Below are 13089 nucleotides of genomic sequence, written 5' to 3'. Positions count from 1 at the left end.
TATCACTATGGTGATAATTATTCCCTTTTTATTGCTTTACAGGCAGATCTCTGGTAGAGGGGGGCACCTGTCAGGCTCAAGAGTCCACTCAGAGCCCATCAGCTCCGAATATGCCTTGCAGCAAGTCAGCTGGCCATGTCACCTTATCTCTGCTGCTGCTGGATCTGTATTTCTGCTTGTGTGCTGGCCGATGGCTTTGGAGTGACTCAGCAGAGCTGAGGATGGATTCTGCAACAACTGTGGGGATGGAGGATGGATTCTGAAACAACTGCGAGGCTGCTGGAAATGGCTCTTTTCATGTATTGATGTGGTGCATATTGTTAAAGGGGGTTGGGGCACATATAGGTGGTAATTAAGCCTTAGGTTAAAACATGGTGAAGGTGGCACTAGGTGGGGATCAGTTAGTGAGGGTCGGAATAGGGTAAGGATGTAGACATGCACTTACCTGCATCCAAAACGGGCTGCGTGGGGACTCCTGGGAGGGGAGGGTTGGGCGGTGCCAACCAGGAATAGGATTTGGGGGTTGTCCAAACTGCACAGAATCTTAGCTAGGGCTCTCCTGGACCCCTGCGAACCACCAGCAGCCCTCCCCTGACTTAAAGAGAAGTTGTAATGGAATTGCAACAATGCAGTAGCCTTAGTTTTATTCAAATGCATTTTATTTTATTTTGCAGCAACATGCCCAAGTTTTAAACGTTTTGCTCTGTGCTTAGATACAGTTTTTTTTTTTTAAATTTCTCTCACAGTTTCGGTCCCACTCCTGGAAAAAATGGAATACATTTTTGGAGCATCCAAAACCATATCCAGGTTTTTCTGATTACTCTTTAAAAAGTCACAGACAATTTAGCAAATAAAAGAGGAGGCGTTAGAAGAATCTTTGGAGGAATGGTTTACTGCAGAGTAAGGAAGGTGTAAGCGACCTTAAACAGTCAGAAAAGGCAATACATTTCTAACATACATAAATATGAATGACTAGTAATTATTCAAAATAAAAAGACAAAGACCTAAAAACAAAGGTTGTTAAATAAATTAAAGCCCTACACAATACAAAAAGCCAAAAAAAAAAAAAAAAAAAAAGGAAAAGGAAAATGTAGGAAATTGTTCCCAACAAAAGTACTGTTAAACGATGGGGAAAATAAATAGTTTTCCCAACACATTTAATTCGGAGTGTTTTGGATTTACAATTGTTGATTCTTCTGACACAAAATTGTTCTTCTTCTCTATTAACTAAAGCTTTGCTCTTTTCTCATCAAGATGGTTTTATACAAAAATCTTACTTAGAACAGAGAACCTGATATGGATTTTTTTTAAAAAAAGTCAGCTCTAGACCCAGGCAAGAAAAAAAAATGTACATTTCTCCCTCCTTCTTCTTTTTTTAGACAACAGTGTACATAAACAAGGTTGTGCTCATTTTCCACATCTGTTTTGGTTGCTTGACAACATTTTGAGCAAAAAGACATTTTAAGGCTGAAAGAGGCAACCAAATGAAATATTCTGAAAGGCAAATTAGTCAAGGGGGGCTATGGATACACTCTCGCACACACACACACACACACTCTCACAAACACACACACACTCCTGCAGATGGGGGTGGGGGAAATAGGTGAACCATTTGTACCAACTTGCATTTAATTGCCACCAGAACTGCCCAAGCAACTAAATTTGAGCAGTGAAAAGTACCATGTGTAGAAATTCTGAGCTTCCTTCTCCTTTATTAATGTATTTGGTCCATTCATCAGTCAACAAAAAAGATACTTATTTCAAGTTGTCAGAACCAGTCCTAATATTTAGTCCCAAGTAATTATTACTTTATTTTCCCGAAACACAAAGTTTGATCACAGTTTTGTTCAAGAAAAAGGCTGGAAAGGTCCTCGTAAGAAAACAATGAATTTCTAAAATATACCCTTGTGTGGTCATCTTAAAAAAATCAACTATCAAAACATTTTCCCCAAAGGAAAAAATAAATTAGGGTAAATTTTTAAAAATGCAATACAGTGTCTTTGTTTTTGTTTTCTAAATCTCCCCTTTCCCGGGATATTAAGCTGTCCTTAAGGAACCATTAGCAATTGTGTTCTTCCCAAAATTTGGTTCGTGTTTTTGAAGCCACAGTTCAGCTAGTTGCTGCGTAGAACCATACGTTGATGCTTTGGAACCCAAGCACATTTTATATTGTTTTGGATCAAGATTAGGGTCACAAAAGACCGGATGATGTACATGGACTACGCCAACTTCTTGGCTCCTGAACGTCTTAAGACCAGCTTGAATCACCTTGTTGAACAAATCCACATCCTCAAGACCCCAGCCCTGAATAGAAACATCAAACCCCCCTGCCCGAATTAAATCCTCCTTGTAAATGCAGGCTATTCCAAAACCGTAGTTCCTCCAGAAACCAGTTTTCTGTGTAAAAGCATAGTGATTCTCGCTCAGAACTTTCCCACTGTAGACAATCTTTGGATCGTACTGGCTAAAGATGATCGGAAAATAGATCTGCTGCCGTATGATCGTATTGGCTCTACACCGTTGGAGGAACTCTGCAGTAAAAACCAAGTCAACATCACAAAAGAAGAGCAGAGACCTATTGTTAAACTGAGAAGATCCCACTTCAAGGGCCAGAGCTCGGGAAAAATCTCCAGAAACGGGTAAGATCTGCATGTCAGCCTTGGGGTACTTCATACGATATTCTCTCATCAGTTCCACCTGACGCACCTTATCGGGATTTGAGTTGGAGTTGAACAGTAAGACAACCAACTTGACGTTCTGGTTAGGAATAAGGCAAGTCTTTTCAAAGTTGGCCATGAAGTGCACAAACATATCAAAGCGTCCAGAAAGAGGAATTAAGATGTTGATCTTTTGGTCTTTGGATTCTATCTTCTCGGATCTGGACTTGCTCAGCTGGAATGGGACGAACATCTTAAGAGAATTGGAGAGAAAAGACAAGGATCCTGAATCCTGGTTGATTTTACTGGCCAGGTCTTTGGCATCCATTTCATCCTGTTCCATAAACTGGACTTTGCTGAAGGTCTGTTGCAGGTAAGCGTGTCGCCGAACAGGGACGGTCATTTTCTTACCCTTGTGCTTTTTGTACAAAAGGAGCAAGTCAAGGACGTACTCAGCCCCGTACATGGGACTCACTCTTCGATAGCCATATTGTATCTCCTTAAAGTCGATGATCCGTCCCCTCGTCTTGGCGTTTGCATTTATCATCTCCATGACTTGCATCACGACATCATCCAGGGCCTGACGCTGGGAGGAGTCCATGCCTCGGCGAGGTGGCTGCCCGTCTAACATGGAGTACAGGTACTTCCCCGTCAGGAACTCCCACTCCAAAACCTCCTCACGCTGTTGCGGTTGGAAGCGCATGAAGGAAGGTGCGATTCCCAGCTGAAGGTCCTCTCGATGGACTTCAGTATTGCTGTATTTGCTCATGAGGACAATCTCTCGGTGCAACTGAATGGTCCAGTATCGCAGCTCTGCTATTTTACGACTCAACATGTAGCTGTGAAGCCGGTACTGATAAGGTGGACTTTTGTTCGGATGCAAAGTGATGGCACGGTGGATCTTGCTGTTGTGGAGATCTCTGATGTAACCTTTTTTGTTCTGCTCATAGTTTTCGTAAAAGAGCTGCTGCATCTATAGGAAAGAAGAGAAGGGAGGGGAAGAGCATCATTATAGAGTCCATCTGCCTTGCATGTGGCTTAGACAAGCAGAAGAGCTTCAAAGCATAAACAGCTCTCAGACCCACGTTTTGTTAAACCAGCAGCTTCCTTAAGGAATTAAGAGAGTTAAAAGTTTTAGACTGGGAGGGCAAGAAGAAAAATAAACAAAACTGAACATATAGCATACGACTGGAAATCAAACTGGCCTGTTCTAGCAATAAGAACAGTATTTTCCATTAAAGCACATAAAAGGTTTGTTTTGATGTGAAATGGTTTCTGATAGCAGAAAGAAAGGAAGGAAGGAAGGAAGGAAGGAAGGAAGGAAGGAAGGAAGGAAGGAAGGAAGGAAGGAAGGAAGGAGAGGGAGGGAGGGAGGGCAGAACAAACAAAGCAAATCTTTACTGCATTTAGAGATTTCAAGAAGATGGAGACAGAAAATTCAGATGTGTTTGAACACAAACAACTACCACCTTCTCATCACTGTAATCCATTTCTTCCCCCTTTGGTACAGTACATAAAACTATGTAGGGAACTTCCTAAAATATTGATTCTTTTTTGGTCAATTATTCATTTTTCTTTCTTAAAACGCACAAGCTTCCCTTCAAAACCAAATTTCCCCAAGGAGTCTTACAGCCTATTAAAATTGAACAATAAAAACTGAACAATAATTCAAATACCAACAAAGCCAACACATCAAAATAAGGAACTGATCCAAATGAGAAATAGAAGTAAGAGCCGCAGACTGAGGAATAATAAATTATTTCAGCACATTAAAATTATGTAAAATTAAAAGAGCTAAAAAGTAAGAGAGCCAGTCTGCCGTAGTAGTTAAGGTACCAGGCTAAAACCTGAGGTATTGTGAGTTCTAATCAGTGGTGGGATTTAGCCAGTTCACACCAGTTCGGGAGAACTGGTTGTTAATTTTCTGAGCAGTTTGGTGAACTGGCTGCTGGAAGAAATCATTAGGGCAGAGAATTGGTTGTTAAATTATTTGAATCCCACCACTGGTTCTAATCCAACCTTAGGTTCCAAGCCAGCTGGATGACCTTGGGCCAGTCAATCTCTGCCAACCCTAGGAAGGAGGCAATGACAAATCATTTCTGAACTCTTGCCAAGAAAACCTCAAAAACTTGTCTAGGCAGTTGCCAGGAATCAACTCTGATTCAAAGGCGGTCATAAAAATTAAGATAATGCTTTAGGTACGTAATGAAATGGAACCGATTAGTGCTCTCAAAAACTCTTCATTAAAGTAAATAGGATACTTCTCTGAAAACAGAACAGAATACAAGCAGGAGTCAATACTGACTTGAAGATACAGACAAAAAAAGGGGGGGAGAGGGGAGAAATCAGGAAGTACCTAGATTGAATAATAATTGTCATAATTCTCTAAGTGGAAACAAATGATGTAACCTGGCTACGCTATTTCAATTTTCATTTTATGTTTTTCTATTTTTGCAAGAGAACGCCATTGTTCTTTGCATTTTGACCATACTGCCTCCTAATAATAATAATCAGAATTCTGAAATATTTCATATATTTGGCCATTTTAGAGAGTTAGTTTTGGGCTTGAATATTGTATTCCCAAAGTAATTTTACTCCCTTGGATTGCAAGGCGATCAAACCAGTCAGTCTTAGAGAAGATCAACCCTGACTGCTCTTTAGAAGGCCAGATCCTGAAGATGAAACTCAAAGACTTTTGGCCACCTAATGAGAAGGAAGGAGAAGAGCCTCATGCTGGGAAAGATTGAGGGCAAAAGAAGAAGAAGAAGAGGACGCAGAGAAGGAGGGGGCTGGATGGAGTCACTGAAACAGTAGGCGTGAGCTTAAATGGACTCCAGAAGATGGTAGGGGACAGGAAGGCCTGGAAGAACGTTGTCCACAGGGTTGTGATTAGTTGGACATGACTTCGCAACTAACAACAACAACAATTTTGTAACTTAGTGATTTCATTTTACATATCTAATCTTTTAGTAGGCTAAAAAGTCCTTGTACTTTATTTCCTTTTCTGTGTCAGGACTCCAACGTGCACCCCCATTCAATTCATAAGTCTCTAGCTGCATCTCTCAGAGTAAAAAAGATTGATTTATTAGGAGTTGACATGGCGGCGTTTCCCGGTTGCAGCCGACTCTGACACATCATTCATTTCACCCTTGACCTTGGTCTTCTCCCCACCCCCTGGATGCATATTCTCCAAAGAGACACATCCATAGCCAAGAGTCACCAATCATACTCTCCAGTAATAATTTTGCGCGCCAGAAGCTTCGGTTGCCAAAGCGATTATCTGAAGCATTTAAGGAATGCACTGATTTCCCCCCTCTCTTTCTGCTGACAATTAAAAAGACCAAAGAAGTATTTTTTTAGTTGACATTCTGTCATTTCTGTTATATTGTGTATCCAATCTTGCATGATTTCAAAAAAGCTAAGCTGGTTCTTGCTTACGACTTGGACAGGACAGGACTAGGAAATCTCAGGGCTGCAGGCCAGGCTGTGAAGATGAAAGAACTTCCTGGAAAAAGGTCATGGTGAGCCATTGCTCTGTTATTGCGGAGAAAGCCATATGAATGTATCCATGAGGTCACCTAAAAGTGAAGCCTAGCTTGGTGTGCATTTATTTTTAATACATGGATGGGACCAGGTTGGAGAAAACTGCTCTACAAGGGAAGATGGGAGGCAAGACAAGAAGGAATGGATGGAAGCTTAACAAAGACCGATCTATCCTAGAACGAAGGAGAAGTGGTCAACCTATTTTCCAAAGCACTAGAAGGCAAGACAAGGGACAATGGATGGAAACTACACAAGGAGAGAAGGAACCTGGAACTAAGAAGAAATTTCCTAACAGTGAGAAAAATTAACCAGTGGAAAGGCATGCCTTCAGAAGTTGTGGTTGCCCCATCACTGGAGGCTTTTAAGAAGAGACTGGGCAGCCATTTGTCTATAATGGTATAGGGCAGTGGTCCCCAAGAAAAGACTGGACTGTCTGGAATGGTATGGGGTCTCCTGCTTGAGCAGAGGTTAGACTAGAAGACCTCCAAAGTCCCTTCCAACTCTGTTATTGTAAAATTTCCTGTTAGAGAGAACAATTAATCAATGGAACAGCTTGTCTCCAGATATTGTGGGTGCTCCACCACTGCAGGTTTTTAAGAAGAGATGGACAGCCATTTGTCTGGAATAGCAATAGCACTTAGACTTATATACTGCTTTATAGTGTTTTACAGCCCTCTCTAAGCGGTTTACAGAGTCAGCCTCTTGCCCCCAACAATCTGGGTCCTCATTTTACCCACCTTGGAAGGACGGAAGGCTGAGTCAAGCTTGAATCCGTCAGGATCAAATTCCAGACTGTGGGCAGAGTCAGCCTGCAATACCATATTCTAACCACTGCGCCACCAGGGCTCCTAATGCAACATCCAATCAACTACAGCATTAGCAATAGCACTTACTTAGATACAGCTTCACAGTGCTTTCTAGCCCTCTCTACGTGGTTTACAGAGTCAGCATATTGCTCCCAACAATTTGGGTCCTCATTTTACCCACTTCGGAAGGATGAAGGCTGAGTCAACCTTGAACCTGGTGGGATTTGAACTGCCAAATTGTAGGCAGCTGGCAGGCAGCAGAAGTAGCTTGCAGTACTGCACTCTTAACCACTGTGCCACAGAGGAATGGTATAGGAGGGTCTAGAAGACTTCCAAGGTCCCTTCTAGCTTTGTTTTCTTGTTATTCTGTAGTCCTGATTTTAATTTGAGCGGGATGGAGAGGAAGAGAAATGGCTTGAGAAGGTCTCACATACCAAAGCAAACTTGAATTCCTGGACTCTTGGGTTCTATTGAATGACATCTCGGGTAACAGCTGGTATCAGGAAACAGCAAGGGGAAACACAGGTATCTTAAAGCCATGAATGATTGATGGATGGAGCGAAAAATAAAGGGCTCAAATTCAGACAGCAGCCATCAATATTTAAGCTTTAAAAATTCAAACACCTCAGTTGGCCTATTCTACCAAAAGGAAACACTGATGCACTAAATATAATCGGAATTGGACTGGAAGATACAATTGCAGAAATAAGCTACAGCCGTGGCACATCCTTAAGTGGAACATGGCATGTAAAGAGTTGACATTAATAGTTTTCTCTGTTAAAAAAATAGCTTCTGTCTTTATTGCCAGAAGAGAACTGTTGTAGAAGAATTCTCTCTCCCAGAAAACACCATTTAAAACCATTTTCCTGGAGGGTTAATATCTGTTATTCTGCTAAATAACAGATATTAAGGGCAGATTTTACTTTATGAAGGGCAGATTTTACTTTAAACAAGCTGCTAAAACTCCAAACGCCAATCAGTTATCAACTTGAACCAATCCAATAACTCATATCTCAGCTGAGATGGAGCACAAAATCGGATGCAGACAGGTAAAAGAAGCTCATGGTTTGTTCGTTAAAAAAAGAAAGAGGATAGGTGAAGACAAGATACCTTATCATGTACCTTTTTCCTTTGCAACTATGGTGCCTCGGTACTCAACTGCTTTGAAACTCACCTTACAACCTCCACTTTTCCCAAATTTTTTGTTGCCGAGTAAGACATTTGCTAAGTGAATTCTGGCCCATTTTACAATCTCTCTTGCCACCATTGTTATGTGAATCACTGCAGTTGTTAAATTAGTAACACAGCTGTTAAAGCAAATCTGCTTTCCCTATTGATTTTGCTGGTCAGAAGTTCTCAAAAGGTGTGATGACCCGGAGTGTAACACAAACATAACAAAATCTAAAATGTAAGTAAATGTCCTTTAATGCCTCCAACTTGGCCCCACTGTTCAATAATTCTCAGTTGGAGATAAAACGTACTCAAAAATAGTCTTCAAAAGAAAGCAATACAGTCCGAACTTACTGAGCAGATAAGAGGTGAAATAAAAAACCAAACAAAACTACAATGAAGGAATTTCCACAACGGACCAGGATAAGTAATTACCAACTTCAAGGAAATAACAAGGCACAGTCTGTTGGAAGGACCCCAACCAAGATAATTTCAGCCTAAAATAACACACGCTTTGCTTCTGGCAATGCTGTATTTTAACCGTCTTTCTTATATACTATTCTCCCCAGCTGCAACCATGAGCCAATGAGGTGGCTCATGGCCGCTTCCTCTCTCATAAGCCAAGTTGTTTCCTTCTCCGTTCCTCCCTGCGTGTCCCAGGATGGAGAGGGGATGGGCCTGGTTCTTCCTTTGACGCCCAGCCGGCCTCTGCCCTTCCCCAGCCTCCTCCACAACCTCCAGAGCCACACCTCCACTCCCTGTCGGCTGTTCCTCCTCTCCCTCAGAGTCTGACTCTAACAAGGGCATGACAAAAGGAGACCCCATGACCTCAAGAAACTGCAACTGTCATAAATACCAGTCAGTTGCTGAGCATCTGATTAAATTATTAAAACATTAGACACGTTCCTTTTTGTCATAAGTGTTATAATATATAATACATATTTTATATACATTTATACATTTGTACAATTCATTTTTATCCATAATTACCCATTCTACAGATCCTACTTTTTATTCTGAGTTCTTGCTTTCTTTTCCTATCATTGATAAAATTTGTTCCATATTTTGTAGTATTCTGTCCCTTCCTTACTTTTTAATTCCAGAGTCAATCTATCCATTTCAGCACATCTCAATATCTCACTTTTGTTGGGAATTTCTCTATGTTTCCATTTTTGGGTAAAAGTTATTCTTACTGCAGTGATAATGTGTACTATTAGGTAAATCTCCTCTTTGTTGTATCTTTCTGTCATAATGCCAAGTAAAAATAATTACGGTTTATAATCTATTTTCTGTCCAGTCATCTCCTCTAACCACATCTGGATCTTATATAAAAAATCCTGAGTTTTCTTACAGGACCACCATGTATGGTAATATGTTCCTTGTTGTTGGGCACATTTCCAACTAGTTGTTGACAGATTTTTACACATTTTAGCCAGTCTTGCTGGAGGGAGGTGCCACCTATAAAACATGTAAGTTTTCCTTATACGATGTGGCCAATGTTATCTTTTTATTTCGCTCCCATAATGTTTGCCAATTATCCAATTCTATATTAGGTCCAAAATTTTTAGCCCATACCACCATTGTTTCCTTTACCTGTTCCTCCTCCATCTTATAGTCCAATAGAAATTTATAAATTTTCTTTATCAATTTATTGTCTCTCCCCAATAAAATTGCATTTAGTGTTGTGGCTTGTCTACTAATTCCCCATTCTTTCATGTATTTCCCATATCTTATTTGAATTTGTAAGTAGGCCCACCATTCCAATTCCACTCCTTGTTCTTTTAGCTGAGCATCTGAATTTTGATCATGTGACTGTGGGATGCTGCAATGGTTTAAAGTTGTAAGACATTTTTTTAGTGCCCTAGTAACTTTGAACTGACATTAAATGAACTGTTGTAAGTCGAGGGCTACCTGTAATTTGGGACTCAATGCATTTTTACATTAAAAAGTTTTCCCGGTACTCATCATTTGTTTGGTACTTGGACGTATAAACTAGAATTTATTGGTGTTGGGTGCCATTTGACTCACTACATTACTCCTTATAGGAAAAAAATTGTTTGGTACTCAGCATTTTGGGTATTCTTGTCTCCTCCTAGAACCAATTAACATTGAGTACCGAGATACTACTGCTGTATTCCCATTTACTAATTGGTTCCAAAATAGAATAGAATAACAGAGTTGGAAGGGACCTTGGAGGTCTTCTACTCCTACCCCCTGCCTAGGCAGGAAACCCTACACCACTTCAGACAAATGGTTATCCAATATCTTTTTAAAAACTTCCAGTGTTGGAGCATTCACAGCTTCTGGAGGCAAGTTGTTCTACTGATTATTGTTCTCACTGTCAGGAAATTCCTCCTTATTTCCAGATTGCTTCTCTCCTTGATTTGTTTCCACCACCCTTTGATTCTTGTCTTGCCCTCAGGTGCTTTGGAGAATAGCTTGGCTCCCTCTTCTTTGTGGCAGCCCCTGAGATATTGGAAGACTGCTATCATGTCCTTCTTTTCATTAGACTAGACATACCCAGTTTCATAGCCCAAAGTTTGTGTGTGTGTGTGTGTGAGTGTGTGTGTCTCTTCAAGGAGTTGTCTCGATTCTATGGATTTCACAAGCTTTATTCTTATTCAGGTTGACTATTAAAGTAATAGACTATGTTCCATTTGGAATAGCTTGGGAAATGTATAGAAGTCTAACTTATGAATGGACTTCAGCCTCTAGACTGCCTGACTCCTACATGAATAGATAATTTTCAGTAATGGAATCAAAGAACAGTAATGGAATATCATAGGTTTTTTTAAAAAGTTTTTTGGGAGAAAAGATTGGCAAGGGAAAGCTCATTTCAGCCAAGCATCCTGGATACTTTTTACATTATCTATCGCCCAAGAGAGATAAAACTTTGTAAAATTGAAGAAAACCTTAAAGTTAAACATGTTTTGTTAAAAATGAATGTGGTTTATATTTTATTCTCTTTGCTAATATAAACATGAAATAGAAGCGAATTATATTTTATTTTCCTTGCTAATATGAACATGAAATAGAAACTAATGGATCTGGTAACTGACCTCTTCCTTATAATAAATATTATATTTACTTGTAAATAATAAGTAAATAAACCAACAAGGTGGCTTAAAATGACCAACTATTGCCCTCTATGATAATGTACTTTCTAAAAATTATATTTATGTTTTGCAAAAGAGAGAAGAATACATTATACACTCCTGCTATCGAAGAACAGCACTGAACCTGTACTTCAAAGGATTATACAATTTTCTTAACCAGTGAATAAATCTTGGTTTCATTATGTTTTAAATTCAATCCACCGAGCTGACACTCAAATTCTATATCCTTTTGACAACAGACTCTTAAAAACTGCAAATCTGTTTTATCTTGAATTGTATTTTATACTATCATGCAGTTATCCAATGTTAGTGTCTTTTCATTTCTTTATGACGTATTTTATGACAGTTCTGATCATTATATTGCACACTGTTCCGATAGCCCGGATAACATATATTTTAACAATTCAATTAAATTATTGTACCTGTTGCTGTACTTGCTGGTTTTGCTCTGCCTTCATTTTTAACTACAAGAAGCCCTTGACTTAAAACTATTCCTTTAAGTGACTGAAGTTACAATGGAACTGAAAAAAGTGACTTAGGACTGTTTTTCACACTTATTGTTCTGACCAAGGCTTCCGCAGGGAATTATGTTCATTCCCAGGCTGTAATGAGTCCCAGTCCCTCAAGATAAGCACCCACCTTTCTCTCCTTTGAATTGCTGCCAACAACAAAAGTGCCAAATTAACTGTAAAAAACCAACCAAAGTACAAAGTCTACCCAGAGCTTCAAGGTTTAATCCGAACAGAGTGAACGACTTTGCTTCCTGCAAAACTTTCGTTATCTTTGCCTGACCTTTATACTTTATGGGAGGGGCAATCGCCTTCCAGCCTTACTCCTGAGTCGTCCCTTTCGTTTCAGCTGCTCTTGCCTTCTAGCAGCTCTACGCACATGTGCACTGGGAACAGGCTCCCCTGGTTCCTCTGCCTCGCTGCTGCCAGACTCTGTAGGCTTCAGAGTCAGCGCCCCACTCTCCGATGGTCCTGGTCCCATCTCTGCATCAGACACAGGACTCTCGTCCTCCCCAGACTCCTGGACTGGTCCTTGTTCTCCCGAGTGATGGTTCCCAACCTTTTCTTCACCATGGACTCTTTAGTGGCCATGAATCCTGACCATGGACCCCCAAAACTCAAGATTTAAATCATAACATTTCTTCAAGCCTTCACAGAATTCCTGTGATGACATTGTGTGTGTCGTCCCCCCCCCCGATCACACATTGTCTTAGAAGATTTATAGCTAAATGAAAATAATGATATACCTATAGCCACAAACTATAAACAGAAGATAGGAGGAAGAATCAGATTACACACAGTTGTCACTACTTCGTTTTGCCTGGAAGAGATCAGTTGGGAGGTAGCCCAAGAAATATGTGGGGAAGATATTCATAAATACCACTCTATGAAGCCTTTGGATGGCATTGGTCACTATCCAAAATGTACATTTAACCACAAAGTATGAATGCTAATGAAAGTGCTACATATATGCATCCTGGAAATCTCAAGTGCTATAATTATGTTAGAGAAAACAGTACCATGCCTGCCTTCTTTAATAAATAAACCTATACTTTTCAGGAAGGTTGGAAATTTTATGGGGAGGGATAGAGGGGACAAAAGCAATTTCTGAACTTCATGAAACCCATAATTAAGGTTCGAATATCTATGCCTAAAAATGCTCAGGCAAAACGTCACAGTGTTGTCTTCTGCTTGCCTTCCATTATCTTCCTTGTCTTGGTTTTGGAATTCAGAATATCCCAAAGCAGGAAACAGTTGTATTTTAATATATTCCATAAAATCTTCTGCA

At 40.1% G+C, this 13089-nt stretch overlaps 1 protein-coding gene across 1 annotated transcript in view; it reads right to left on the bottom strand.

The window, feature by feature from the left end:
- Positions 1 to 641: 641 nt before the first annotated feature.
- The window catches only part of CHSY1 (chondroitin sulfate synthase 1), a 103954-nt gene continuing 91506 nt past the window's right edge, over positions 642 to 13089 (bottom strand). The window contains exon 3 of the mRNA XM_026673066.2: positions 642 to 3630. Coding sequence (XP_026528851.2) covers positions 2038 to 3630 — 1593 coding nt within the window. The 3' untranslated portion in view covers positions 642 to 2037. The remainder of the gene's footprint in view (positions 3631 to 13089) is intronic.

The sequence above is a fragment of the Notechis scutatus genome, chromosome 11 (assembly GCF_049901735.1).
Source record: "Notechis scutatus isolate UNSWTSFEM ecotype Mainland chromosome 11, rNotScu1.2, whole genome shotgun sequence".
Lineage (NCBI taxonomy): Eukaryota > Metazoa > Chordata > Lepidosauria > Squamata > Elapidae > Notechis > Notechis scutatus.
The sequence above is the reverse complement of the archived record's forward strand: the minus strand, read 5'-3'. Positions and strand labels throughout refer to the sequence as shown.